We start from the raw sequence: 26,703 nt of genomic DNA on the forward strand, positions 1-26,703 counted from the left end.
AGCAGTCTCTTTTTTCCTTACCATGTTCACAGCTTCTATTGCCATCAATAGAGGCAATAAAAGGCAATAGAAACAAGAGGCAAAAACGATAAAAGGGCAGTAGACTCTTGCCTGCATTTTCAAGTTACTCATCGGTCCTGGGTTATGGACTTTCCATGAATATCTACGTTATTTATTTTTCTTTGCCAAGTCACCTGATTTCTTAAGTCCTGGCTTAGGAAATGTGCCGGGCAGGGAGGCATGCCATTGGCTCACAGAGAACTGTGTTTGTTACAAGTGCCCTTTGTTTTATTTTTACTGTGGGAAGCATAAAGTGGCATGTAATTTACGAGGCTCGATTATTTATACTCTGAGGCTAAAGAAGGTAAGGATTAGCCCCTCTATTTTTTTAATTCCTAATTTTCCTATAGCATTTCTGCTCTGCTAAACTCTTAGAATGCAAGATATTATTTGCCAGAACAGTGACCTACATTTTGATGTCTGATGTACAAATATTCTCTTCAAAATAGCTGAAAATTTTAATATTTTTGGGATCTGAAATAATACATAGAGGTAAACTATAGGATTTGGTGTAGAATTTATGTTTGTCCCCAGAAAGAAGCAAAACATGAGGTGTGATAGATACCTACTCTAAACTTGGTGGATGATTGTGAAGAATTTGAGAAATCACTTCTTTCTAAAGAAAAATTTGTTAAAGCCTCTGAATAGCTGAGAAGTAAAGAATAAAATTACTTTCAACTACTGCATGACATGGGTCCACTTTTTCCTCACTTGTAAAAACCAAGTTTGATTATGCGTCAGATTCTGCATTAACTGAGACATGTATTTTGTACGGAATTTTTATCCATGTATTTTTCTTATTTAACCTCCACAGCAATATGCATAGATTAGGCATCACTTTTGCAAATGAGAAGTGTGGAACTTAGAGCAATTTAGTAGCTTTCCCTCCACCTACAGCTGCAAAACAGAACCAGGATTTGAAGCCAGATCTGTTGTATTAGAAAATCTGCCAAGTTAACCCCTATGTTATACTCTTTGCCTTTTTTGGTTCATTAAAAATAATAATAAAACAAATTTTAAAATCTTTATTTTATATTGTGAAAGAAGACCTGTCTGAAGCCCTCATTCTTTCTAGTCACTAACGTGCATGCTGGGAAGTGAGGCCATGCTTCCTGAAGGAAAGCTATAAATTTTTGTTGTATTTGGAGAGAGTTCTTTAATTAAACTAGCAGCTTAGGACACAAATTCATGAACACACAGTACAACAATTCAAAAAAAGACTCTAGCCCACTTATTCTCACCTAGACAAAGAGCCATAGTTTGAAAACCTGGTTGTGTGGAAAAAATTGAACCCTAGCTCTTGAATGAACTATTTCAGTGCCCATGTTGAAATAGCTCAAAAGGAACATTTCTAGAGGAAATATCTGTAACTTAATGGTAGAGATTCTATGATGAAGAATGAATTACTTTTGCTTTATGGATCTTTCCCATTTTTCCCCTTAGTCACCTATTACTGTTGGCTGCTGGCAATCACAGAAAGGAAATTGTTTTGTCTCGTATTTTCAGGATTTGTTAGGATTAGGTCATTGTTACTAGATGGAAGGAAGTTGAGTGCTTGGAACTTGTGACTTACTAAAGATTACAACATCGGTCACTTACTCAGCCAAAGGAGAACAAGGAACTTCCTGGGTAGAAGTGTTACACGCCGGCAGCTCAATCTGCCTTTTCTCCATCGCTTCCTCTTCAAGCTCACGGGCTTTGCAAGAAGGGCAAGTAGGCTTACTGTAGAGTGTGAGCACCGCTGCTGCTCTCTGAGAATGTGTCTTGAATTAGGGTTTATTTCTATGGTTGGTGTACAAATTTCATGATTTTATTTTGAGGTGTTGAGTCTAAAAGTGAAGGTGCCTTGTCAGTTGCTAATTTCTTTGGACGAACTTTGCTTTAAGAATTGATTGTTCTTGGAGAACAAAGGTTTTGAACTTCAGGCAGCCTTGAGTCAAGCTATAAGCAGGCATAAGAAATGAGACAAGCATGCCCCATTGCCCTCATATTTTGAAACAGAGTTTACACCCACTAGACATCTACCTGGTATAACGTAATCTTCCAGGAGAGGCACTGTTAGCTCTGACTCACACAGGAATCACTCTTGTCTGGACATGAGTGATTTCCAGAATTCATTTCTCATAAAATAAGATTTTATTTGTAGTGCTTTAGATCTTAGAAATTAATTCTACGTATGTATGGATCATTCTTAATTATCAAGTTTCTTTTTCTCTATGTTTCCAATTCTATGCTGGCTACTATATCATTTCAAGTACAGCAGTTGTCTCTATCAGAATTTTTCTCATGAGCTTTGATTACATAAAATTTGCCTGGTTGACTCTTACTTTGATATCTTTTGTGAGACGAGCCAGAGATGACCCCAACTGAACTGGAACAACAGGCCTCTTTATTGATGCCTCTTAGTACAGTAGCTATTAATAGAAAGTTTCACCTTCCTCAAGTATCGCCTTTTACTTCCCCTTCACAGAACCCTGCAGGGCCCCCGTGGATTGACAATATTGCTGATTAATAAATAGAATTTAAACTTTTAATAACATATTCTAAATTCTTCCGATCTCTTCCTACCTTCCTCACGTAATAGCAGTCATTGCACCTCATAGTACACACTCTCAGTTGAGCAATCTGATTTCAATTCCTATGTCCAGGTCATACGACATTCCTCAAAGCTGTCGCACCATCCACTACTCATCCTTGGAATGTCCTTCCACCTGCTCCCCAGCTACATCTCTTGCCTCCTTTAAAAAAGCTATAAAATATCCTTCTGTAGATTTCTTATCTGCCTACAATGCGTACTGAATTTTTTGTCCTCAGAGAGTAGAGAATAGAATTAGACTAAGAGAAGAAGGTAGGTGTGGTTAGTGTAGCCCTAATGATCACTTTCCATCAGCGACCAGAAAGAACATCCACGTTTTCCCAACCATAGATGCCAACTTACCTGCCTCTGTAATGTTATATTTTGCCTTCTTTCCTATTATAAGAGAGTAATTGTCCAGGCTCTTGTTTCGAGTCAAGCCTTCCACCGTGTGCCGGATCCCATCCTCTCTGACAGCCTCACTTCATGCGCTCCTTTGCTTCGTTTCATTAGGAAGACCTCAAACATTCTGAAATAGCGGCTCCCCCACCTCATTTCCTTCTATGGCCTCGACCAGCTTTACGTTTCTTCGAGGCATTATCACGTCCTGAAACGATCTTAGACATTTCCTTTCCCCTTCCACTTAGAACAGAGGTTGGCAAGCCATGGCTTAAAGGACAAATTGTCTTGCCATCTGTTTTAATAAATAAAATTTTATTGGAACACAACCATGGTCATTTGTTTGTCTTTCTATGACAGCTTTGGCACCTATGATGGCAGAGTTAAGTAGTTGTCACAGAGGCTGTGTGGCCCATAAAGCCTAAAATATTTATTGTCCGGACGTTTATGGAAAAGTTGGGCAACCCCTGCGCTAGACTATAAACCCCATGGAAGAAAATGCTTCATCTTGTTCCCTGCCATATCCCAGTCCTAGAAGAATACCTGGCGCTTAATAGAGGCTCAATAAATATTTGTTGAAGAAAGAAAAAAAGGAAGAATGAGTGGATGGATTGTCCATGGCACCCTCTCTGGTTCAATCTCCTTCTGTTCTCATTATCCTTGCTCCATTTTCCACAAACTCTGTCCTCTGATTTGTTTCTTCCATTAACCTTTTTCTTCATGTTCGTAAAATTTTCAGTTGGAGGAAAATCCCTAAAAATAGCTAAACAAATTTTGGAAATATGAAGGTTAAGTTAGGCGAATTTTCTCTTGGGCAATAGTATTAAAAAGGTGTCCATTTTTTTCTTTGCTAGTATCTGTATCATTGTGTTCATGTTGGAGCAAAAACTCTGTCAGGAAGAAATGATATTTCTTTCAAGAGTCATTCTTCACAACTAGTTACACAGCATATTGCTTGATACTCTTGGTAATTTTTGCTAATAATGTTGCCATGTTTTTTTACTGTATATTTTTTAGAGTTTGATTTCTATAGAGTAATCCCCTTTTTTACATTTCGTTGACTGAGCACTTTTTATTATGATATGCTTACCCATCTTCAATTTTTGCTCGTGAGACTTTATTCAAAAATACACTCTCCTGACACAAGACGTATTTCTTTTGATTTCACAACATATCCAGCTGGAGATACTTTTCATATTAACTTTGATCTCTTGCAGATGAGAAACAAAACCAGGGCTAGATAAGTGGACTTTCTATGTCTCTACTTAAAACAAAAGAAAACAAACAAAAATCTCTGCTGGATCTGATTACCCCTAGGTGACTGGAAACCTGGAGAGTCTGGAATGTACTGGCAACAAAAAGCTTGGGTTAAATATTGGAATCTTGGATTATATTTTTGAAACAGGAGGTTAAAGCTCTAGTATATCCAAAAATAATCTCAAGTGTGAGTTGTTATTGCTCCCTTAGAGAGAAATTCACAATTGTGTAATATCCAATAAAGGTAAAAATAGGTGACTCTGAATATACAGTTATTCACGTGTTATGAGTGGATGCCTCAAATGTCATCCATCAGAGCTGTGCTGACATGATCACTTCTGTGATTTGGTTCTGGTGCCCAAGAGACCTTCATGGTTCCTGAGTCAAGGGGATTTGCTCTGCCTTAGCATGAGGAAGGATAAGGATACTTGACCTTTCTCTCTGTCTCTTGCTCTGTCTCTAGCTCTGACCTCATTTATTTAACTGAGTTCTGAGGTTCACTCCTGCGAGCTCTCCAGTTCACATTCAACCTCACCTATAGCTCTATAGCTCCTTCCTTATAATGTATTTGGGTCTTATAAGTAGTGATAATGGCAGAGAAGCCTAATGAAAGATATTTATTTTTAAATATCTAAATAAATTTCTAAGTTGATTTCGGAATGCAAAAGATGTAAATCTTAAAAGTTTTATCTTTCATAATAATAACGGCAGCCTTAAGTAACTTTGACGTGTCCTAGTTTTCTCATTACAGAACTGGTAAAGACAAGTAAGATACTAGAAAATAAAAAGGTTAATCTATACCCTGTAATGGAAGGTTTCCTTTTTAACTGTTGTTTTTTGTTTTGTTTTTGAGTTCCAATAGATTATTTTTGCTTATTTTTCATAAACCTCTGTCATTAGGTCCTCAAAATAAATTAAATTTACACTATCTACCAAGTTTATTAAGAATGTTTATTATTCTTTGGTGAAACATAACCTGCATGTTACATGACAGCATGATGTAGTTTGAAAGAATTAGTTCCTAGGAATCAGGAAACCCAGTCCTGAAATTGCTTCTATTGTGTGATGTTATACAGGTCACATCACTTCCCTGGGATTTGGTTTCCTCATCAGTAATGGGAGCGGGTTGAATTAGCTGATCTCTCTTCCTTTCCAGATTAATAGTCTATTTTGGTGCATCTGGGATGTGTGTTGTGGAAACAAATTCACAAGCTGGAATCCAGGTATATATTCCTAATTTTATTTTTTATTGCTTACTTTCAATACTTCCTTCAAAATAAGGATAAAATTAAATTGATTTAGCTTATTCATCTTTTGTTATTCCAAAGGCACACCCAACCCTGGGTCAGTGAGAAATGTTCAAACATTTGTAAACAAGCAACTTTCCTGATGTGAAGGCCAACTCTGCAGAACCCTAAATGGGGCAAGGGAAAGAAAACAGTCCAAGCTCTGGCTAGGACTCCTTTACAGGGTCCAAAATCAGGATTCTTTGTTAACTGTATCTTCATCTCTCTTTTTTCTCCATCAATTTTTTTTTTTTTAAGATTGGCACTTGAGCTAACATCTGTTGCCAATCTTCTTTCTTTTTGTTTTCTTCTTCTCCCCAAACCTCCCAGTACATAGTTGTATATTCTAGTTGTATGTCCTTCTGGCTCTGCTATGTAGGACACTGCCTCAGCGTGGCATGATGAGCGGTGCCATGTCCACACCCAGGATCTGAACCAGTGAAACCCTGGGCCACCAAAGAGGAGCCCCCAAACTTAAGCACTCAGCCACGGGCCTGGCTCCTCCAGCCATGTTTTTTTAAAATTTTCTTTGAGGAAGATTAGCCCTCAGGCTAACATCTGCTGCCAATCCTCCTCTTTTTGCTGAGGAAGACTGGCCCTGAGCTAACATCTGTGCCCATCTCCTACTTTATATGCAGGATACCTGCCACAGCATGGCCTGACAAGCGGTGCCTAGGTCCACACTGAGGATCCGAACTGGGGGACCCTGGGCTGCCCGAAGTGGAACGTGGGAACTTAACCGTTGGGCCACCAGGTTGGCCCCCCGCCAGCAATGTTTTATTGCTTAAGGCAAAAAGAGTGGAGGAAGATATTGCAACTGACTCATTGAAAGATAAATCTTAGCATAATGGTTTAAACACTGTGGCTTTGTATTAGGTTGATCACCAAGCAGGGTCATCAGGCAACTTGGCTCAATATCAGATGGCACAAACTGCAAAGGGCAACCTGGTGTACTGGGTGCCCAGACTGAGCTTGTTACTAAGAACAGCTTAAAATATTGGTTGAAAAAATTCTTGATTGTATCCATGAGCTAGAATACTCAGGCTGTGAATTAAATGAAGGTGGGAACCAGAGAGGGAAACAGAGTACATCTTTTGAGGGTATTTCTTGACCTGGATGAACTTGAGGGTTAATTTTTGTATCTTTGCAGTTTTATGGGAACGGAAAGCAAAGCCCAGGGCTCGCTAAACACAGGAAGCTTAATAAGAGACACGCCCTCTGTAAAACTAGACACCAAAGCACTGTTCTGTTACTGTGGGGGTGAACCAGAAATAAACCTGCATGCACCATGCACATTGCCCCCTCCCCCCGGTACTTCAAGAAACACTAGCTGTATGAACCTTGATGATAAGCAGAGTTTAAAATAAATCTCCTGCAAATTACTAACCATAAACTAGCCCTCAAATGTGTTTGAAGACAGAATTCCCACTACCTGTGATGGCCTGAAAAATCTTAAGCCAAGAGTATGTCAAGTGATCCTAGACTGGTAATGCTAAGGCACGTCACAGAACAGGTGGAAATCCCTTCTATTGGAACCCACCTTTCCCTGGGCCTTAAAGAATCTCCACTGATAAAGGCCTAAGGAAGATGAGCAGCTCTAAAAAATAAAATAAAAATACAATATATATAAGTAAAGAAAATATGAAGAGTGAGAGCTAACAGAAAAGAGACAGAGAAATCTGCAAATATTTTGGAGTTAATTGACATGTATGTTAAAAAGAAAAGTATAAATTATATATTTTAAGGAATAAAGAAGAGACTTAAAATTATAGGTAAAGACCCAGCACAATTAAAATAGAATCAAATCAATTGGAACCTACAGAAATGAAACATGAGTAAAATGAAGAACTAAATGTATGGGTTGAATAGTGGATTAGACACAGCTCACAAGAAAATTAATATTAGAACAGAAGCTATTACCCAAAATGAAGCTCAGTGAGTAAAAGAGAAGGCAAATATCAAGGAGAGGTCAAGAGACAGAAAGTCTAGATCCAAAATAAATCTAATCAGTGCCAAAAAAGGAGAAGACAGAGTAGGGCAGTTGCAGTTTTCTGGAAAATTAATGGTTGACCTGATAAAAGACACCCAATATACAAAATCAGGAAGCCTAAAGAATCCCAAATAGGATAAATAAATAATATCTATGCCTAAATGCATCATAGTGAAACTGCAAAATGCCAAGACAAAAAGAAAGGCTTAAAAGCAGCTCTGGGGCCAGATGGGGTGGGAGGACGGAGAATCATGAACGGAAAATTGCAAAAGGTATAAAAAAATCAAGTGGTGAGCATTTTGAGGCTATCAAACATCCAGAGTGGAGCAATAATGGGAGTTAAGGGAAAAGGATGAGGAGAGACGTTTAATAGGTTTCACATTTACCAAAGTCTTACTCTGAACCAGGAGGCCCTACTTGCACCAATTAATTCTCTGACAACCCTATGATATAGAAATAGGTATCCTCATCTTATAGGCAAGAAAATGAAATGTATTAACTTTTCAAGATCATAAAGTTAGTAAGCGGTAAAATTGGGTTTCGCGCCCATGTCTATTTGCCTCCAGAGGTTGTGGGGCTCTTTTGCTTTATGGTTAGAAGAGATAAGAGAAAGAAGAAAGAAATGAAAAATGAAATAAATCCATAGCGGTATCTTTTATGTGTCCCTAGCAGAGTCAAGGGGAAGGAGAGAATTCTGAAGTTAACCTAGACCTGGGTGAACTTAATAAAAGCACAGTGGAGCCTTGTATTGACAGATTTGGCACTCTGGTTTTCTCACACTTGAGACTGGCCATGGAGACCAGGACACGTATTACCTTATAATGAGGATAGTCACTAGTAAAGCCGCGTCATTCATTCATCGCTTAATCCAGCAAGCATATACTGGGCTCCTAACTGGTCAGGAACTGTATGGGGTACTGGGGATGCAACAGTGCCAACCCCTGCTTTTACAGAATTTAGAGTCTACTAGAGGACGTATAACACAGGGAGTTATAACGAAGAACGTTGAGTGACGTGTAGAGGCAAGTGGGGGTGCTACAGAAAACATGTAGGAAGCAGATAGTTTCATTGGGGGTGGGATGCAGGAAAGTACGATCAGGGAAGGCTTGAAACCTAAAGAACAATGGGGAAAATTTAATGCACTGAGCACAACTTTGAGCTGTAAACTGTAAGGCTGCTTTGGAAGGATCAGATGGGAAGAAATTGTAACCTGTAACCAGCATCTTTATCTCAATGAGGAGTACAGCTTGGTCCCCACCAGCGTTTGGGCCGCATCTGCTGGAAAGGGGGCTGGCCTGCCTGGAGGCAATTTGCACGAGAGGCCAAGGAGGCTTTTAGTGCAGGACTGATCCTGAAGGCAGAGGCAGATGGTAGACTAATTCCACCCAATGACAACGCTTTGGTGGTGACGGGCTGGTGGGGTTTTTGAATATGAAGTGGCATCTCATGTGACAGAAATTTTTGCTGGTATTTATAACCGCCCCTTTGTACCTTTTGCAATTTGCAATTTATGATTCTAGGGAGAGTGGACACTGGTAATGGGAGGAGAGGAACAGAGGGGCAGGGCGCTGCCGGGAGGGGCAGGAATGGCACCTGTGCTGGCAACTGGGTAGGAAAGGGGGATCTGGAGACGAGCAACGGTCACACGGTCAGCTGTAGAGTAGGTGCTGCTAACCCTCTTTTCCTTAGTTTCCGTGAATCTTGTGTAAAGTACACATTTCTCTGCAATGTTTTTTTGTGAAGTGAATTCATTTTTGGGGGAAGGGATGATACGGAGCTCGAAGAGAAGGATGAGGGGACAGGTGAAACCTGGGTTACATTTACACATGATCTCCTAATATAAGCCCCCAAGGATACTTTTTAGCCATAGAGGGGAGGGTGATGAAGATAGACTGGGCCTTGAGTGAAAACTCAAAAGGCTGTTTTCTCTACAAACTCAGTATGACGTTAGAGTAGTGGTGCTTAACACAGATGCCGGCGTAAGACACAAACTGGGGAGACAGTCATCCTTCCTTCTTTGGCCAAAAGCAGGCAAGAGCTCTGGAGCAAGCCCACAGCCTCCTGTCCTGAGCGGCAGCACAAGGTCTGGCAGTAGAATAGTCATGCCAATAACAAGTATGTCAAGAGATGCAGCTCGGGCATGTGGACTTGCTTTTGTTAGCCTGGTTTTAAAGATGAGGAGATAGCAGAACAGAGAGGTTAAGAAACTTGCTCAAGGTCACACAGGAAGTGACCTTGAAGGAAGCAAGGCAGTGACAGAACTGGGTTTTGAACCCAGGCCACCTGACTGCAGAGTCAGGATCTTCACCACCATACTGGATTGTGAGTAAGAGAGTAGGTTCTGGAAATGGACACCTGGGCTGATCCCAGTTTCCATCACTGTATTCAATAGATTACAAGCTCCATGGAAGTAAACTGGACAAGGCTAGGAGTTTACCTGCTTTGCTCACCACTGTACACTCAGCAGCTGTTAAATGGTAGGTATATGGTGAATATTTGTAGAATGAGTAAAATCAGATATATTACTGAATACGTAGGATATTGTCTCTCACGCAGACTGGGATTGTCTATTCTGTGCAAGTCAGGAGGATGTACAAGGCAGAGTGGAAGTATTTTACATTGTTTTGTTTTGAAAGATGAAAGAGAATGATCTCTGAGAGAATCATGGGGATTAAAGGAACATGACACACCAGCGTTACAGATGAGCGACCAGCCCCAGAGTGGTAAGGGACTCTCCCAAGGTCCTACCATCAATAAGCGCTGGGTGGTGGTAGGTAGGCAAACCAAGCATAGATCCGGATGGGGCAGAGAGAGAGGTTCAATTCTGACCAGCTTGTCCAAACATAAAAATCACAAAATCCAGAAAAACAGTTATCCTAATTTCAGCATGCAGGGAAGTTATGTCTCATTTAAAAATATTAGTCTTATTTGAATTATGTAATGGGAGCAGTGGTGGCCTCATGGTCATTTCTGTGCTTGGGGCCTCAGAAGATCTGAAACCTGTCCAAGCCAGAACCAGAAACTGGACTCAGACCCCGCCCCCAGCCCCGCCCACCCACACTGCCGGTCCACGCATTCCTCTTTCTGCCTTTACCAAGAGCGCTACTGTGCCCCGCCTGACTTGATTCTGAAGGAAATGCAGAGGGAGGGTGGGGTAGGGAGAAGGAATGTTGATGACAGGATCCCAGCCCATTATTCCCTCTTTGTGCCCGGGGAGGCCACAAGTGACACGAGGAAGAACTGTTAGTCACGTTCTTGGCCTTTGTCACAGGTCCTTCCTCCCTTTTCCTCATGCTTCTAACTTCCCTCTTCCCCTCATTTCCCAACCACAGCAAACAGGTTTTGCCCTGAAATTGCAGTCATGTGACAGGATCGGTGTGAACTTCATGGCATTAGGGAGACAGTATGATGCATTTTCTGTTAGTAGCTCAGAACCATGGTATTCTGCTCTCTTTGAAGTATTCTCTTCTTTTTCTTTCCTTGTTTTCTAAATCACTTCTCTTTTAGGGATTGTGGGTAGGAGGAGATGAGAGAGAGAACAGAAGACTCTCGGCCAGAGGCCAGCCAACCCCCTCTATATTCCAGGGGAGCACTAAGGGGTGGCCCTGAGCCACTTCCACTCAACACTCAGTCAGGCCAGCCCAGGAAGAAGCAGGTGCCACCACCAGCCAACCCTCCCTGAGTCACTATTGACTTTTCTTGAAGCTTTGTTTACAAAAATCCTTGACCACAGACAATGATCTAATCCCTGGAATGAGAAGTGGGTGCAGGTTTTGTGGGGCCTGAAATACATACAAAGGGACTCCCTTTCAGAAAAAAGACCTGAAATTAAAAATACAAAATTAGCACAGGACTTCAGAAGAGCCCTCTATAAATCAGACCCCTTAAACTACGTTAAGCTCTCTTAAACTGTATTAGCTTCAGGGTCTATCCTGGGAGGGCTTTTGACTTTTGGACTGAAAGGTTTTCTTTTGTGACAGTAAATAATTTATGAGGGCAAGGATTGTTTTTTGTTTGCCTTTTCCACCTCTCCATCATTTCGCCGCAGGACCTACTCATTGTGGACAATAAACATTGGTCCATGAATGGTGTTGGTGTCGATGAAACAATCAGATAGGCAGGCGTTGTGCAAGACTGATGGGCTCACTCTAACCAACGTGCTGTGGAACAAGTCTGTCCTGGAAGTAGTGGAGACACAGAGGAGGAAAAGGTCAGTTCTATTTGGGGCAGAGGCATAGTGATCACGAAAAGCTTCAGAGACAAGTTGATCTCTACTGGAAAGATGAGTAAAGGTGTGGGGATGGTGTTGAAAGGCATTTCAGGCAGAGAGAGCAGTGGAGCTGAAGCATGGAGGTGTGAAACCACATAAGGATTTCATGGAATTGTAAGCAGTTTGGTATCGGCAGGGTATGGAGCACAAGATGAAGAGGGGTTCTTAGCAAGAGGTAAGGCTGAGAGGCAGAAAAAGGTGAAATACTGAGGGCTTCACAGGAGTTTGGACTTTAGTCTGTGAACCATGGGAGCCATTGATGGCTTTAAAGGGAATAACATGCAGTGCCTTTTTGTAATTTTATTCTGGCACCTGCATGAAGAACAGATTGGGGATGAGGCAGCAAGACACTCAGGACCCTATTGCAATTGTGTGAGTGAAAGGCCATGAAGGCCTGATCAAATGCTGTGATGACGGCGGTGGTAGGGCCAGGCAGATAAGGAGAGATGGTGAGAATGGGGTGTTCACAGGGTTTGATGACTGATGGGTTGGGTAGGGGTTAGGGTGAGGGAGAAAACAAGGCAGGTGCTTCCAGTCCTGGCTTAGACGGTTGGGTGGATGGGGAGTGGTAGGAGGCGCTTTGTGGAGAACGTAGGAGAAGGAGCAAGCTATGGGGGGGAAAGGGAGGAAAGTCTCTTCTGCAAGTGTTGGATGCACGGTGTTGGGGATCACTCCAGTGGGACGTCCAGGGAGTAAACAGACTCAGGGCTGGAGCCCAAGAGCTCACTGGAGTCAGGTTTGGAGATGGATTATCTGTCACCACCATGTAAGTGTGAGGATTTAGGAGGCTGTCAGTTAGATTACCCAGGGAGAGCCTTCAGAGAGAGAAGAGCGGGTGGCTGGGGATGGAGCATTGACATTAAGAACAGGCAAAGGCGATTTCATATTTGCTCCTTTGGCAGTTTTGGAAAATTACTACCTGTGTCAAATGGCATAAAAGCTCCCGTGTCACTTACAAAGTGCTCTATAAGTTTCTTCTCTTCTCTGGCTGAGAAACATTGAGCTGCCTCCTGGTTCAATCCTGCCAGCCTTTGCAGGTCTCAGCTCAAATGTAATTTCCACCATGGAAGGTTGGGTGCCCCGGCCGGGTGTACTGCGTTCAGCACACATTGCAGTTTATTTCCATTGGTGCTTTATTTTTTCGTCTCCCTCTCTAGTCAGAAGCTCTGTGAAAGCAGGCAGTCTTAGTTCTATGCTTGCTCCGGTGCCTGGCTCCTTATAGGCGGTCAATAAGTCTTTTCTGGAGCGGTGACTGTGGATGGAAGTGGTGTCTGCAGGTGACTGCCTCTAGGCAAGAAAGCTAAAGGGGGACCCAGTTCATTCCCCTGGGAGACGTCATTGCTGAGCAATAATCTCTGCTTGGTGTCCAGGACATAGTGTGATTTCTACAGTGGCAGCCATGATAGGAAGTTATTTTATTTCAGCAACAGAATTGTCTTTCATTAAAATCAGTGTTTAATAAATCCTGTCATGCAATGTATGGAGACCCGTGTTTGATTCCTGTTGGTTTTATTTAACAATAAGCAAGATTTAATTACTTTCCTGGCACCAGGTCATTCACTTTTAGATACAGAGATTAAAAGGCCAGGCTCTGGAGTCAGACAGCCTAGATTTGAATCCTGAATCTGCCACTTAGAAATGCGAGATCTTGGGGAGGTAACCTGATCGTTCTGTACCTTACTTTCCTCGTCTGTAGAAAGGAGATCCCAGGACAAGTTCCTTGTAGTGATTGTAGGGGCTGACATAACTGAATATGTGAAGAAAGGCTGACACATGGGAAACAACCCTAGTGATTATTAGCTATTATTATTGTTATCTAGTGGCTCTTTTAAGAGTAGTTTTCCGTGAGAAAACCTAAAAGGTCCATACTTAATATCAGTTCAATATGCCCAGCATGGAGCTTTTAATTTCCCCTCCTAAGTTCATTTCTCACTGTAGTCTTCCTCCTCCCAGTAAAACATGCCATCCATCCACTGGTTCAGATCATAAAATCTAAAAATAAATGGTAACACCTCCTGTTCTTGTACAGCCCATGTCCAGCACATTTCCAAGGCCTGGTGAGTTTATCTCCCAAATAGGATGGAAGTCTGTGTGTTTCTTCCGTCTTGGTGGCTCCAGTTGACCGTCGTTTGCCTGGACTTCTGCAAGAGCTTCTCAGCTGCTCTTCCTGCCTTTAACCTTGCCCTGCTTCAATCCATTTCCCTCATTTTTAAATGCACAGGTCAGATCAGCTTACTCTCAGCTAGGAACCCTTCTATTGCTTCCCTTGGCCTTTAGGAGAAAATTCAAATTCCTTATTACAGCCTACGAAGCAGGCAAAGCATTCAGGAGCCGACCTCTCCAACCATAGTCGCCCAACTTTTCCCTCTCAACTACCGTGGCTGTAGCCACATAGGCCTCTTTCTCTCCTTGATCATAGCCCTTTCTTGTCTACAAGCCTGGCTGTTCTCTCTGCCTGAAATGCTCTCCCCCATCTGTTTACAAGGCTGGACCCCTTACTCTTGAGATCTTCTTTAAAACATCAAGTGCTTGGAGAAGGTTTTTCTGACCCCTCTTTCTAAGATGGCCTTCCTCAGTTACTCCCTCTTTTATTGGCTGTTGATTACTTTCTTGGCACTTATTATTTGTTTGTTATTTCTGTTATTTGCATTTCTTGCTGAAAGTAGCTCCATGAGATCAGGAACATTATCTACCTTTTTCTCCACTGTAACCCTTGTGCCTAGCAGAGTACCTGGCGTAAAGTAGAAATACAATACGTATTTATTGGAAAAACTGAAAGACTGAATGGAGCCTATTGTGGCAAAAATTGACTTGGAGATCAAGAAACCATAGTACTCTCAGTTATTCATTCATTCATTCAACAAGTGTGCATTGAAGACCTACCATGAGTCATCCATGTGATTCATTAGGTGGTAGAACAAAAGGTGAGCAAGTCATTGTCTTGCATATTGAGTAGAAATGAAGTATCCTGGAAATGCAGAAAAGGGAGTGATGACAGTTTGGAGAGTGAAATGCTTTAATGAGCGATGTTTGAGCTGCTTCTAGAAGGATGCATAGGTTCACAGGCCAGGAAAGGAGAGGGCATTTTAGATAGAAGGAGAGCATGCTCAAACACATTAGGAAGGGAGGGTGAATGGCAGGATTGTGGACACGGATTATTGACCAGCTGGTGTCATGGTGGGAACTGGAACTGGAAGGATAGATTGGTGCTTGATGAGGCAGAGCTGGGCCTTCAGGAAAAAGGAAGAAAAAACCAGTTTTAAAAGTTTAAGTAGTTCAACATGCACATATCTGAGTTTAGAAATATAGGTGTGATGGGAAAAAAAAGAATGGCACTGGAGGCAGAGAGAAGTGATGCAATGCTGCTTCAATAGTCCGGGGAGCAAATGAGCCTGCACCTGGGAAGCAGCACAAGGAGAGGAGAAAAGTGCTTCTGCACGTCATTGGGTGACCTTGGGCATTTGTCCTAGCTAGGTCTCAATTTACTCTCTGTAAAATGAGAGTTTTGATTAGATAATCTCTATGATCTCTCTCAGCATGATGATCCCATATGTGCCTTAGAAGTTTTCTTTCATTGTAAGTTTATCTATCTGGTTTCCCAATCATGAAGAGGCCACGCCATCTACATCTTTTTTTTGTTTTTTATCATGTATATATAGATAAGTGTATATGGAATGGACTGTGGAACAGAAAAGCCCAAATTCAAATCCCAGATTTACCATTTTCCAGTAGTATGCCCATGTCAGATATTTATGCATTCTATGCCTCAGTTTCTTCATCTGTAAAATGGGGGATATTCACAGTACCAACTTCAAAAAGTTAAGGGGGTTAAATGAAACAATAGAGTTGAAGTATTTAATGCAGGGTTTGGTACGTTGCGAGTGTCTATAAAGGGTGGCTATCATCACTGTCACCATCATCATCACCATCAGCATCACCATCAGCATCATCTTTCTACCTAGTAGAGTACTTAACACCTAAAAAGTACTTAATACCTTCCTGATGAATGACTGGATGAATGTAAAAAAAGAGAATAGTAGTTCAGGTAAAATTATGCCAAATAAATCTCTACTTAAGTTTTTTTCCTTGACTATTTGAGCAAGATTTTTATTAATTCTATGAAAATTGATAGGCAACAGCTATGTCTCCAGTGCGAATCTTCACCTTGCCATGTTTAGGAAGCTTCCTTTGGAGTGACACATGTGATGAAATCAGAGTCGGTCAGAAGCGTATGTGGCAGAATTGCCTGGTTTTTGTGATACTCTTTCCAATTTTTTTTCTGGTTTTGAAAACCCATAAAAATTATATGTTTCTGAATTTGTGTGTGTCATAATTTTTCACATATCATCTTGCTGAAAGATTTTCACAGCATTCCTGAGCTTGAACTATCTGTGTGAGTATAACAGACTGGCAGTTTCCAGATTACAGACGTGCTGTAGTTAGAATGAGTTACTATTGTAGTCAGCTCTGGCTTTTTCTACTTACTCTTTTAGAAGCACACATTATAATACATCTTCCATTATAATATTCTTCTTCATTTTACGTTTCTCCATTCTGGGAGGACTTCAGAATGGAGATAATGATATAGTGCCACATAAAACTATCCCAGCAATTGCCAATGACATCACCTCTGTCTGTAAAACAGGAAGGGAGGGTGGATGTTAACATAGCCCATGTCTGGAACAACATAACATTGGCTCAGGTCTGTATACAGCAAGCACCTTAAGAGCTTAAAATGGAATCAACGGTACAGCAACAATAATGTTTGAAAATGGCATTGTACCAGAGGTAGGGTAATGCTGCCATCTTAATCTAGCGGATGTTGACTTTAAAAGCTCTGTAAGCTTTGAAGAAAGAACACAAACTGAAAGGAAAGAAAATATGGTGCTCGTTTTGGCTTTTAAAATCCCTCCTGTATTTTATTATATGATCTCCAGGTCCCCTTCTAATTTTAATAGTCCGTGAGTTTTAAAAAAACCTACCAGTGACACTCCTATTTTAGTACTTAATCTTTTAAAAATAATTTTTGGCTCCAATGCATTTTTGTGGCCTATTTAATTGTCAATGCTTTGGAATCGAGATTATTTAACAAAGGATAAAGACTTAGATTAAGCTGCAGGAAAAGAAGCTAATCATTTCAGTTTCCTGAGATGGCATCATATCATCTGCCAAATGCAAATTTAAAAAAAAAAAGACTGTTATCCCTGCCAACTGGAAGATAAATGTTCCAAAGATTGTCACCATCTCTGTGACGTGCATTGATGGCTTGAGGAAGATTTGGTCCTCCTAATGGTCACTCAGTCATCACCGTCTTCCCAGAAATTACAGCGGTGGGGCTGCGGGGTCTCTCGTTCCATATCATTCCCTGTTCTCAGTTCTCCTGAAAGAGTCATAAGGAGGAGGCCAGCTGGCAGCCATGGCGTGTGACTGGGATGGGAGCGCTGAGATGAGGAGGAGAGTGTGTTGGGAAGGGAAGGCAAAGTGGCAGAGAAAGGGGGGGCAGTAAGGGGGGAGGGAGGGGCACTTTGGGGACACTCTAGTGTTGACTGATTTATTTATGACGAAGTGTTTGAGGAAGCAAACCGTGCCTGCCTTTTCACGTGGAAAGATATGACAGCTCCGTGTCCTCCCTTGCTCTTGTCCTGCTCTCTCAGGTCTGTCTTTGCCAGTGCTGCCAGAAAGAACCTCCTGCTAAGAGGGCTAGTTCATGCCAATTCCTTGTTTAAAACCCTTTAATGGCTCTCCCTTGTTGCCCAGCAGCAGGAATGGGCAAACAACGGCCATTACCGCCTGTTTTGGTACAGACAGTGAGCTACAAATGGGTTCTACATTTGTAAGTAGTTGAAAAAATTTTTTAAAGAATAATACTTCATGGCTTTTGAAGATTATATGAAATTCCAATTACAGTGTCCATAAACAAAGTTTTACTCAGCCACGCTCATTCATTTTCATATCATGGCCACTTTTGCAGGGCTGAGTTGAAGCCACGTGGTTGTCTAAGCCTAAAGCATTTACCACCAGGCCTTTTACAGAAAAAAACTTACACTTCCCTGTAGGATAAAATCCCCTGCTTTCTGACTCCCACCTTATTATCCAGTAATAACACAGAACTGCCTGAGTTTATCAACACTGTGCTGTTCCCTTGGTCTGGAATGGCCTCCCTTTTGGCTGTACTCAACTATACCAGCTACTCCTACTCAGCCCTTAAGACTCAACTCTGCCATAAATTCTTCCAGAAAGATGTCAGTGAGGACCTTTCCATCTCCAGGTACCAATCCTCACACCTTAAGGTTGGATTTTTTTTGCTGTTCTCATAATACTCTGTGTATGATCCTATCATTGTTCTTGTACCCTCTCTTACAACTACCAGCTCCCTGAAGACAGAGGCCACAGTTATTCACTAGTTTATTCCTGGCATGGAACACTGTGTATGGCACTGAGTAGGGAAATGATAAAGGATTGCTGACTGACTGATGCACGGATGCATCCATCTCCTCCTGACGGTGGTTCCTGGAGCTGCCAACAGAAGAGCTTTAGGTGCCCTTGTCAGAAGTAGTACATTCTAGAGAAATAACTAAGTGTCCATGAATTGTGACATTCCATTCTCCTTCCTCAGGTTTCATTCTTAAACTCTACAAAGAGTCTGTAGCCATAGTCTATGGTGTGTCCATTTATATTGGCTTTCCATTCAGAGAGAGGATTTGAGTTTGCTGTCACTTTAAATCCAATTCTAGGTGTATTCATTGTGCCAAGAAAACAAGTCTAGCACAGGAACAGTAATGTCCTTCAATGTTATTAAACCTGCTGACTGCTCATGCAGATAAAACTTTATGTTTCCCTTTGTCAGAGAAATCAAAAGTCAGGATGAGCATTACCTACTGAGCTTTCAATCTGATGTCTTCACGGAAGCCCCAGTTTTCTTAGCCTAAAATAAAATCTTACCACTGATAACTTTAAATAATAATAACTTGGGGAAAATGCTAAGTTAAGTAATTTAATGCCTGAGGGAGATTTCTGAAAATGAATGCAACGCACATTTTATGGAAATATTTGTGCCCTAAATATCAATGTCTTCATGGAAGTTTAAATATTTGTTTTACGCCTATGGCTAAAATACACCCCCCCCCCCTTTTTATCCTTTCGTCTTGGAATGGCCCTCTTTTAATGTGCTTTGTTTTAAGAACAACTTTATAGCAGGGAAATGGTGAAATAAAAACATGTTACACATTCTTTTGCAGACTTCCTCAGGCAAAATATCTACAGCATTTGTTCCCACCTCTGATTTTTTTCTATTTGATGGCATTTTAGACCTTGAACTGTAATTCTTGTTTACTTCTCACTGTCTTCCTTTTAATGCAAAATGAGAAAGCCAGATACTTTGCTTATTCAAACATATTGTGGAAGACCCGGTTGAGTCTCCATTAGAGACAATAAGATTTTTAAACACCACAGCTGGAGAACACTGCAGGCCGGGAGGCTCTGCCCTCATTGGTTATTTTCTTTATCAAGTTCATACCAGAAATGGGGCTTGGCTTAGCTAAGCGTTGAACTTTGGCTGCTTTATCACAAAATCATGGTTCTTTTTCCTCTTCTCAACCCTCTAGTAAGTATGAACTTCAATACATTATAGGCATTTTGTATTCTAACAATCAGAGCTGTAGTTACTGTAGGTAGAAACCAGAGAGACAGCATCTGAATTCAAGGACAAAGAGGCATGTATCTGGCATAAAGGTCCAAATAATACCAAGTTGTGGGAAAATATGAAAATGTCCTCTTTATCTATTTCTTTTTAAAATATTTTTCTTCTCTGTTCTATTCACTTGTCTGGCAGAAAGCTGTGGTATGAATGACATGTGGATCAACAGGAAAAACTACCCAGGAAACCCCTTGAAATGAGGCTGGTCCTGACAGATCAGGGACCAGCCACAGGTGCTGCAAAGCTTCTGCCGGCTCCTGTCATGCTTTTCTCTCTTGCTTCTGAAATGGTTGTCCCATCCGAGTGGCAGCAGGGCCATGCAGCGTGTGTTCTCTAGTTTAAGAACAACACTTTACTTTCCAACCCAAGCGCTATATTGTGTTGAAGAAATAGCCCTCAGAATACACCAACAGCCCTATTGTCTAAATGAATAGTTTTTTTCTAGAAAATGGGGATGCTGAAGAAAGACTAAGCAGGATCCTACCTCTACTTCTGAATGTTCACAGTCGTGTAGACAGGATTCTTCAAGGGGAGTTAGGGCTTAAATAAGATGGTGTTTTTGCCTACATGGACCCCATATAATTTATTTTGTAATTTAAGGTAAACCTCACACTCACGCAAATCATCATGGTGAGGCAGTCCTACTTAATAAAGCCTTTTCAGACCCTCAAGAAGGAAACAAATCTTGAAATTCTGAAGAGGTGAAGGAAGTTTTCATGTCTTGAGGGGAAGTGGGAGTGGAGGAAGGCATATGAAAAGTCACGGAGAAAGAAAGTACCATATAGCAAATCTTCGCTACAACTTTAGAGAGTAAAAAAATAGAGCAAGATGCGTTGCGGGCATTTCGTCTTTAAGTGCTCTTCGTAAAATGACTTGCTTTTTTATAGGGGGGATTGCCAGATCCTTTCTAGAAATATATTATAAAAATAGCTGGGGATTCTGGATTTCTAGAAATCTAGAAATCTAAAATCACATTTTATAAGGCTGTAAATAATGAAATGCCCCTTTGTGAAAAATATTGCCCTATTAGATTTGAGAAGTCACAGGTCTTGTTATTTTCCAAAGCCACTGAGAAAAAAGGAGTACAATGTACTAAATATTTCTGGTATTATGTGGACTACGGAAACACTGGCTATTCTTGAAGCATCTCTGTCGCTGTCTTCGTGCCGACAAGCCAGGGAAGTGAACTCTCCTTGCCTCAGCTGTCGGTTGGCTCCAGGCGGAGATAACACTGCCTGCCTCTTAGTATGTTTTGAAATTTATAATCTGCTAAGCGCTAGGAACTCCTCAGAGAAAAGGGTGCTTTTTCTACAGCACGAGCATCTTGAGACAGGGTAGTGCGACTATCTCTTAGGTCATTTTCATCTTTATAACAGTTCTCATTTTTGAAGGTTTCAAGTGATGGCCCTTTAAAAATTATTTTTTACCAGAATGCCAAAAATAGCCATTTTATTCAGAATTTACAAAGAAAAAAAGTGCCAAAAAGCTGTGCTGCACGATACCAATCGAGCCAGGAGCTCACACTTCAGCTGAAAGTTTTCATATTATGTAGAAAGAGGCAAAGTCATTTAAAAAAAATTTTACTTAAATATGCTTTATTATAATGAAGACTTCAGTTTAACAGAGGTCAGTTTCGGGCAGCCTAAAGAGGACAAGTCACCAGAAGTACTGGAATGACAAACATAGTAGATTGTCTGAGTGAGTCCTGAGTAGTTTTAGAAATTCAACCAACATATTATCAAGTCATATTACCATTGGCTATGTTTGTGCTTAGGACTGATTCTCAATATACTATAAGGGAAAGAATTAATAAAAATAATATGAAAATATGTTTGGATCCTAAACTTTTTAACTTACATGTGAAATTGATCATATTTTTAGGTAAGTTTTTTCTAAAGTTTTTAAATGTTATAGTCAAAATGTTGCCATCAGCATGAAATTCTTTGATACGTCTGGAGGCTTCTATTATAGAAACTAAAATTAAAAAATATGTAGTAGATAAGATTAAACATTCTTTGGGGTGAAGACTAATTCAAAACAATGCTTTTATAAGGAAAAACGAAAAGGCTCTTTAAGTTCATTTTCAGGTTACTTTTTATTACTAGTACAATTTTGACTTTCAGTATGCATCTTTCAAATACAGTCTTTTGGGGTAAACACAGGTGAAAATGTCAATCTAATTAGCAGGAGAACATAGTCTTTCTTTGGTAGAAAAGTGTGGACAGGGTAGATACTTCTACTTTGACTAGAAATCAAGTGTGAAAACCTATTTTCTCTTAAAAAACAAGCATTTCTATAATTCTTCTCTAATTAGAATAACTGAGCCTCTTTGATATAATTTTTTACTCTAAGCTTCAGTTTGTTAATACATATATATGCGTGAGTCCTAATAGGGTGGCCCTTCCAATGTGAATAATGGTGCCAAAACATAAAAGAGACATAAAGATAAATGGACTAGAGTCTGTGCATTTATAAAACTCAAAATACTACACAAAATTTAAATCATCTTAATAATGGACACTTCACACACATGCAATAATATGATATTTCAACTCAAGATGTAGGAAAGGTGCCAAATTAGTGTCCCTGTGACTGGCATACTGTACTTCTAGAGAATCCTTTTTAATCCATGGTAAACCAGGAACTCTTTCTACCTGTGTGGTCGCTACTAGTACAAATATGTCCTACAACCCATGTGGTCCATATTTACAAAGCAACAGCTCCTCTTGAAAAAGGCTAGTATTTGGAATATGAGACCAACTCATTTTATTTTTGTGAGAACAATAGTTATCTGGATGTGGGATGACCCATAGGAATCAGAGCTCAGAGTGGCATGTCCTGTCTCAAATATTAGCTTGAATGTGAGTGATCTAACTTTACTCCTCAAATAAATGAGAGAGAAATACCCACAGCACATTTTGTGATGAGTTGACAATGGCAGCTTTGCTTTGCAGAATTATACCTGCAAGCATGACCTCTTGAAACATCAATTTCTAACAAAAATATGAGACATTCATTTCCTTCTGAGTGAAAAATGTACAACTTTTCTGCCCTAGCTTGTCTTTTTCTTGCTGTCTAGAATAAATTCAGGTAGCTTAGTACAAATAATAATTTTGATCTAGTACATGCAAAGAGTGAGATGGCTGTTTTATAATAATATTTATGTTTAGAATAGCCTGCTTCTCTCTATTTTGAGTCTAGTGAAAGTTTTAGTGAATAATATAATGTATATCAACTTCTGGGATTGTAGTGTATCAAATCCTAGGAGTAATGGAAATCACTTCTAGTGTTTATAACAGAAAGCAACGAAATAGGATCTGATTCTATCAGGCTAAGTATTTTCTGCCAAATCCCCCATATCTTGAAACATTGACATCTGGGATGATTCAACTACCATAACAAAGTTTGAAGGAAAGAAATTTTTTATGTGAGGGATTCCTGAGAATTTGCCGACAGACTAATAATATACCAGGTATTATTTTTTAAGATTTCACAGAAACCCTCAGGAGTCAATAATCACATCTTATAATTTGAGAGAATTAACACTATATCAATTTAAGATAATTTAACAATGTAACTTTAGAAAGTTATATTGTTTTTCTTTTCTTCATAAGTAAACAATTAGTATCTAGTTGGGTCTATCAATAATAGAACTTACTGTGATTTCTTCAAATTTTTATTCTTTTCTTCCAAAATAAGGGATCACTTGTACCCTGGAAATTTTTTTAGGTTTTATTCTGTGAAAGACACCATCATAATGATAAATTCAAGAGTTAAAAAGTAAAACAAAGCGAAATAATTATATTTAAAAACCTAAGAAAGCTTTGCATACTCATGATGTTTTCATTTTAAAATAGTCTCAATACTTACTTATGATGTAAAATACTTTGAATTTCCTTGTGTTTAATACTCTGTAGGCATGGCAGGAAGGAGCAGGTGTTTGACTGATTGTCTTATGGTCCTGCTAACAAGGCCAGGGTCATGGAATTTACCAAGCAGCTGTTTGACTTCCTTTGAACATCCCAATGATGACTTTTGAAAGAAGCACGGGTTGTTGCAGAGGCATCTGTGGCGTGTTTTGTATAACTGAATTAATGGTCATGACCTACAGGTGCACAACAACACACACATCCATCTACCACTTCCTTAAATCCATTAATAGTTTCTTCCTTCACATCAATCCTCACTCCATGTAACACATAGCACAAAATCTGCCGCCCGGCAATTCTTTTCGGACCTTTACTGACACACGTAGTGACACCAATGACCTAATCCACTCCTAAACTTAATCTGATATTTATATGATGACCAACAAAAGTGAAAAATGTATCAAAAGCCATTCCACTAATGCAAGAATCTCAGAATCTCAGAGCTGTTAAAGATATAAGAGATTAGATAATCTGATCTTCTCATTTGACAAATGAGGACACCTGAATCCAGTCTATTCCTGTCTCAGGCTGCTGGCTTTACATAGATTAAAAATAAGTCCTATACCTAAATCTTTCTATTCCCCACACACTACATCATTTACTTCAAAAGTCCTTCTGAAACGTATAATTGTCTTACTCTCAAATATTTCTTTCTTTCTGAGAACACTTATACTGTATTTCAATTCTAAAAAACAAATCTGAATTTTACTAGATTTTAAAAAATATTTCAGAGAAATGTTTAAAACAACACCAAAGAAATCCTTTTTTATATAATTATTATTCACTGGCATTCTCCCTTTGAAAACTTCTCCAATGTTATATTTCTTCCTGTTATTGCTAATGACACTTGGCATATCGTATTTCATTAATTCCTTCCTGGGCTAAGGCACACAGAAGAAAATACTTAATTTCATTTTAATTGAGCACAGTTTAGTTGCCTAGACTACCTCATATTAATGAAATAAATGGAATTAAGATTACGAATTACATATAAGTGCCCGTACATCAAAGTAGAAAATAAATTCTTTCTTCAAAGAAATCCTCTATGGATCAGCAGAAAAGGATGTGATTCACCCTCACGTGTGCATAAACACGCATGCGCACACACACACTCAGATAAGTGACCTACGAGAACAAGCCAAGATCAAAGGTAAATCTAAATCTATTGCAAAAGTCAAAAACCCTTCAAGGGAACGCTTTTAAAAACTATTACTATAGGTAGCACACAATCAGTTCTTCTAACTTTCATGTTTGGCGTCTCCATCCCCTTGGGTGTGGATTATAGTTGCAACTGGCCACTGGAAGACAGTAATCAGATCTGGTCTCCATGGACATTATTTCAGAATCATTTCTGGAAGGCTGCCTATAATATGCATATGACAACTGTGAACCATATTGGGAGTTGGTGGGCATACTATTATTGGGTAAGGATGCAACATTATACTCCTGCCTTCCAGATGAGCCCGTATTGGCCTTCTGGGTTTGAGGAACATAGGACAGTCTCTTATTCCACTCCTCCGAGGGCCCTGGAAGCACCTTCCTCCGAGCTGCTGAGACCACATTTGCCACAATGGATTCCTGGATGTTTCTGGATCTAAAAGCATCATCCACTAGACCAAGAGGAGAATTTGCTGCTGCTTCCCAAGGAGTTAGTCTCTTGTTGGCTTTCTCTAGCCCATCAGTTGGTTTGCTAGAGTAGCTATAAGCAGGCTGGTATACCCAAGGAGACGTTGTAGAGATGGCAGGTGGAATTGGTCTTCCAGGAAGAGAAAGGGAGTGTCCACTCTCCTAGAAACAATGAAAATGTTAATATATCTCATTCATTTTCATTTATACTGACTGACTGTTATGCCAAAGTATACCTGACACCATTACCAAGTACTGTAAAATTCAAATCCCACAATGCCTAGTTCTAAAGCCAGGACAGGCTGCCTTTACCTGGTGTATTATTAGCCCTGGTATGGGACTGGGCCCTCACTTAGGACCTCCTTGTTACTGTCCTTCTCTGAGCCCATAGCGCCAATTGCTACTACCTCTCTTAGGCATATCCACCATGGCAGGTGTCCTGTCATCACTGGGTGCCACCCTCACTTCCTCTTTGTCTTCCATATATTCATATCTATATCCACAGCCCACCCTCATTCCTCTTTTCCTGGTACAAAATAAAGACAAAATGTATTGATAACTCCAGAAACAGACCATAAGCTACTGGGCTTTGTACTTTTCCCAAGTGACATTTAATCTGTTACCTTTTTTGGTCCATCGAATGTAGCAAAAACAAACAAAAGCTACTTAGATATATTTAATGTTACTGGTGATGGAGTGGATGGCCCTTTTCCTCTCAAATGCTATTTGTGTATTGGGAAGATCCACATAGATCTTCATTTCCTAAGTGTGCTGAATTGTCCATGTCTCTGAAGGAAACGCTCGGGCCGCTTGTTCCATTTGCATTTGCCTCCTTTTCTGTGTACTCCACTCCTATGTCTTTGAGAGTGTGTGTCCCTGCAGCATTCCCTTGTGTATGCTGAATGTTCGGTTTATCTAATATGCACACATATAATTTCTTGAAAGCTCTTGTATTCTCTCCTTTCCCCCCTTCTGTGTTTCCAGGGAGCCTGCAGACTGGTTATCTATAGTACTCTACTCCCCCGCACGTTCCCATCGGCATGAGATTCTCTTAGACAGACTCCTGGAAAAAGTAGCAAATGTACATACACCTAAGGGAAATGATAGGAAAGTACCATAACATGTTTCATGAACAAAATGCATTGCCGTGCTTAAAAATGTGTTCAAATTTCAGAAACGGTTTCAACGGCTTTTCTTTCTTAATCAAGTTCTTAAATGTAAAGTGAATAGCAACATCTAGATTTGGACAAAATATCTCAGATTCAAGGGCTGGCCCTGTGGCCAAGTAGCTGAGTTCACACACTCTGCTTCAGCGGCCCAGGGTTTCGCTGGTTTGGATCCTGGGTGTGGACCTATACTCCGCTCACCAGGCCATGCTGAGGCAGTGTCCCACATAGCAGAGCCAGAAGGACCTACAACTAGAATATACAATTATGTACTGGGGGGTTTTGGGGAGAAGAAGAAGGAAAAAAAAAGATTGGCAACAGATGTTAGCTCAGGTGCCAATCTTAAAAAAAAAAAAATCTCAGATTTAAATATTTTGTTTTTGTTTTTGCCATTAGGCATACAAAGAAGGTCAGTGGTTCATTCTTGGTTTGAGTATAAAGAATAAGGG

General features: G+C 40.3%; 1 protein-coding gene and 1 long non-coding RNA gene across 4 annotated transcripts in view; one reads left to right on the forward strand and one right to left on the reverse strand.

Moving 5' to 3' along the window:
* Positions 1-258: 258 nt before the first annotated feature.
* LOC138923093 (uncharacterized) overlaps positions 259-26,703 on the forward strand; it is an 86,631-nt gene continuing 60,186 nt past the window's right edge. The window contains exons 1-3 of one of the 2 annotated variants that reach the window (XR_011436266.1): positions 259-364; positions 5,448-5,514; positions 6,216-7,472. This is a non-coding gene — a long non-coding RNA (uncharacterized lncRNA). Of the gene's footprint in view, positions 365-5,447; positions 5,515-6,215; positions 7,473-26,703 lie in introns of those variants that run through there. The other variant, XR_011436267.1, reaches the window with a different exon arrangement.
* SYNPO2 (synaptopodin 2) overlaps positions 21,610-26,703 on the reverse strand; it is a 168,138-nt gene continuing 163,044 nt past the window's right edge. Inside the window, exon 5 of one of the 2 annotated variants that reach the window (XM_001503239.5) lies at positions 21,610-25,250. In XM_001503239.5, coding sequence (XP_001503289.1) covers positions 24,708-25,250 — 543 coding nt within the window. In that variant the 3' untranslated portion in view covers positions 21,610-24,707. The remainder of the gene's footprint in view (positions 25,251-26,703) is intronic. The other variant, XM_070259701.1, reaches the window with a different exon arrangement.

This window comes from Equus caballus, chromosome 2, assembly GCF_041296265.1.
Source record: "Equus caballus isolate H_3958 breed thoroughbred chromosome 2, TB-T2T, whole genome shotgun sequence".
In the NCBI taxonomy this organism is placed as follows: domain Eukaryota; kingdom Metazoa; phylum Chordata; class Mammalia; order Perissodactyla; family Equidae; genus Equus; species Equus caballus.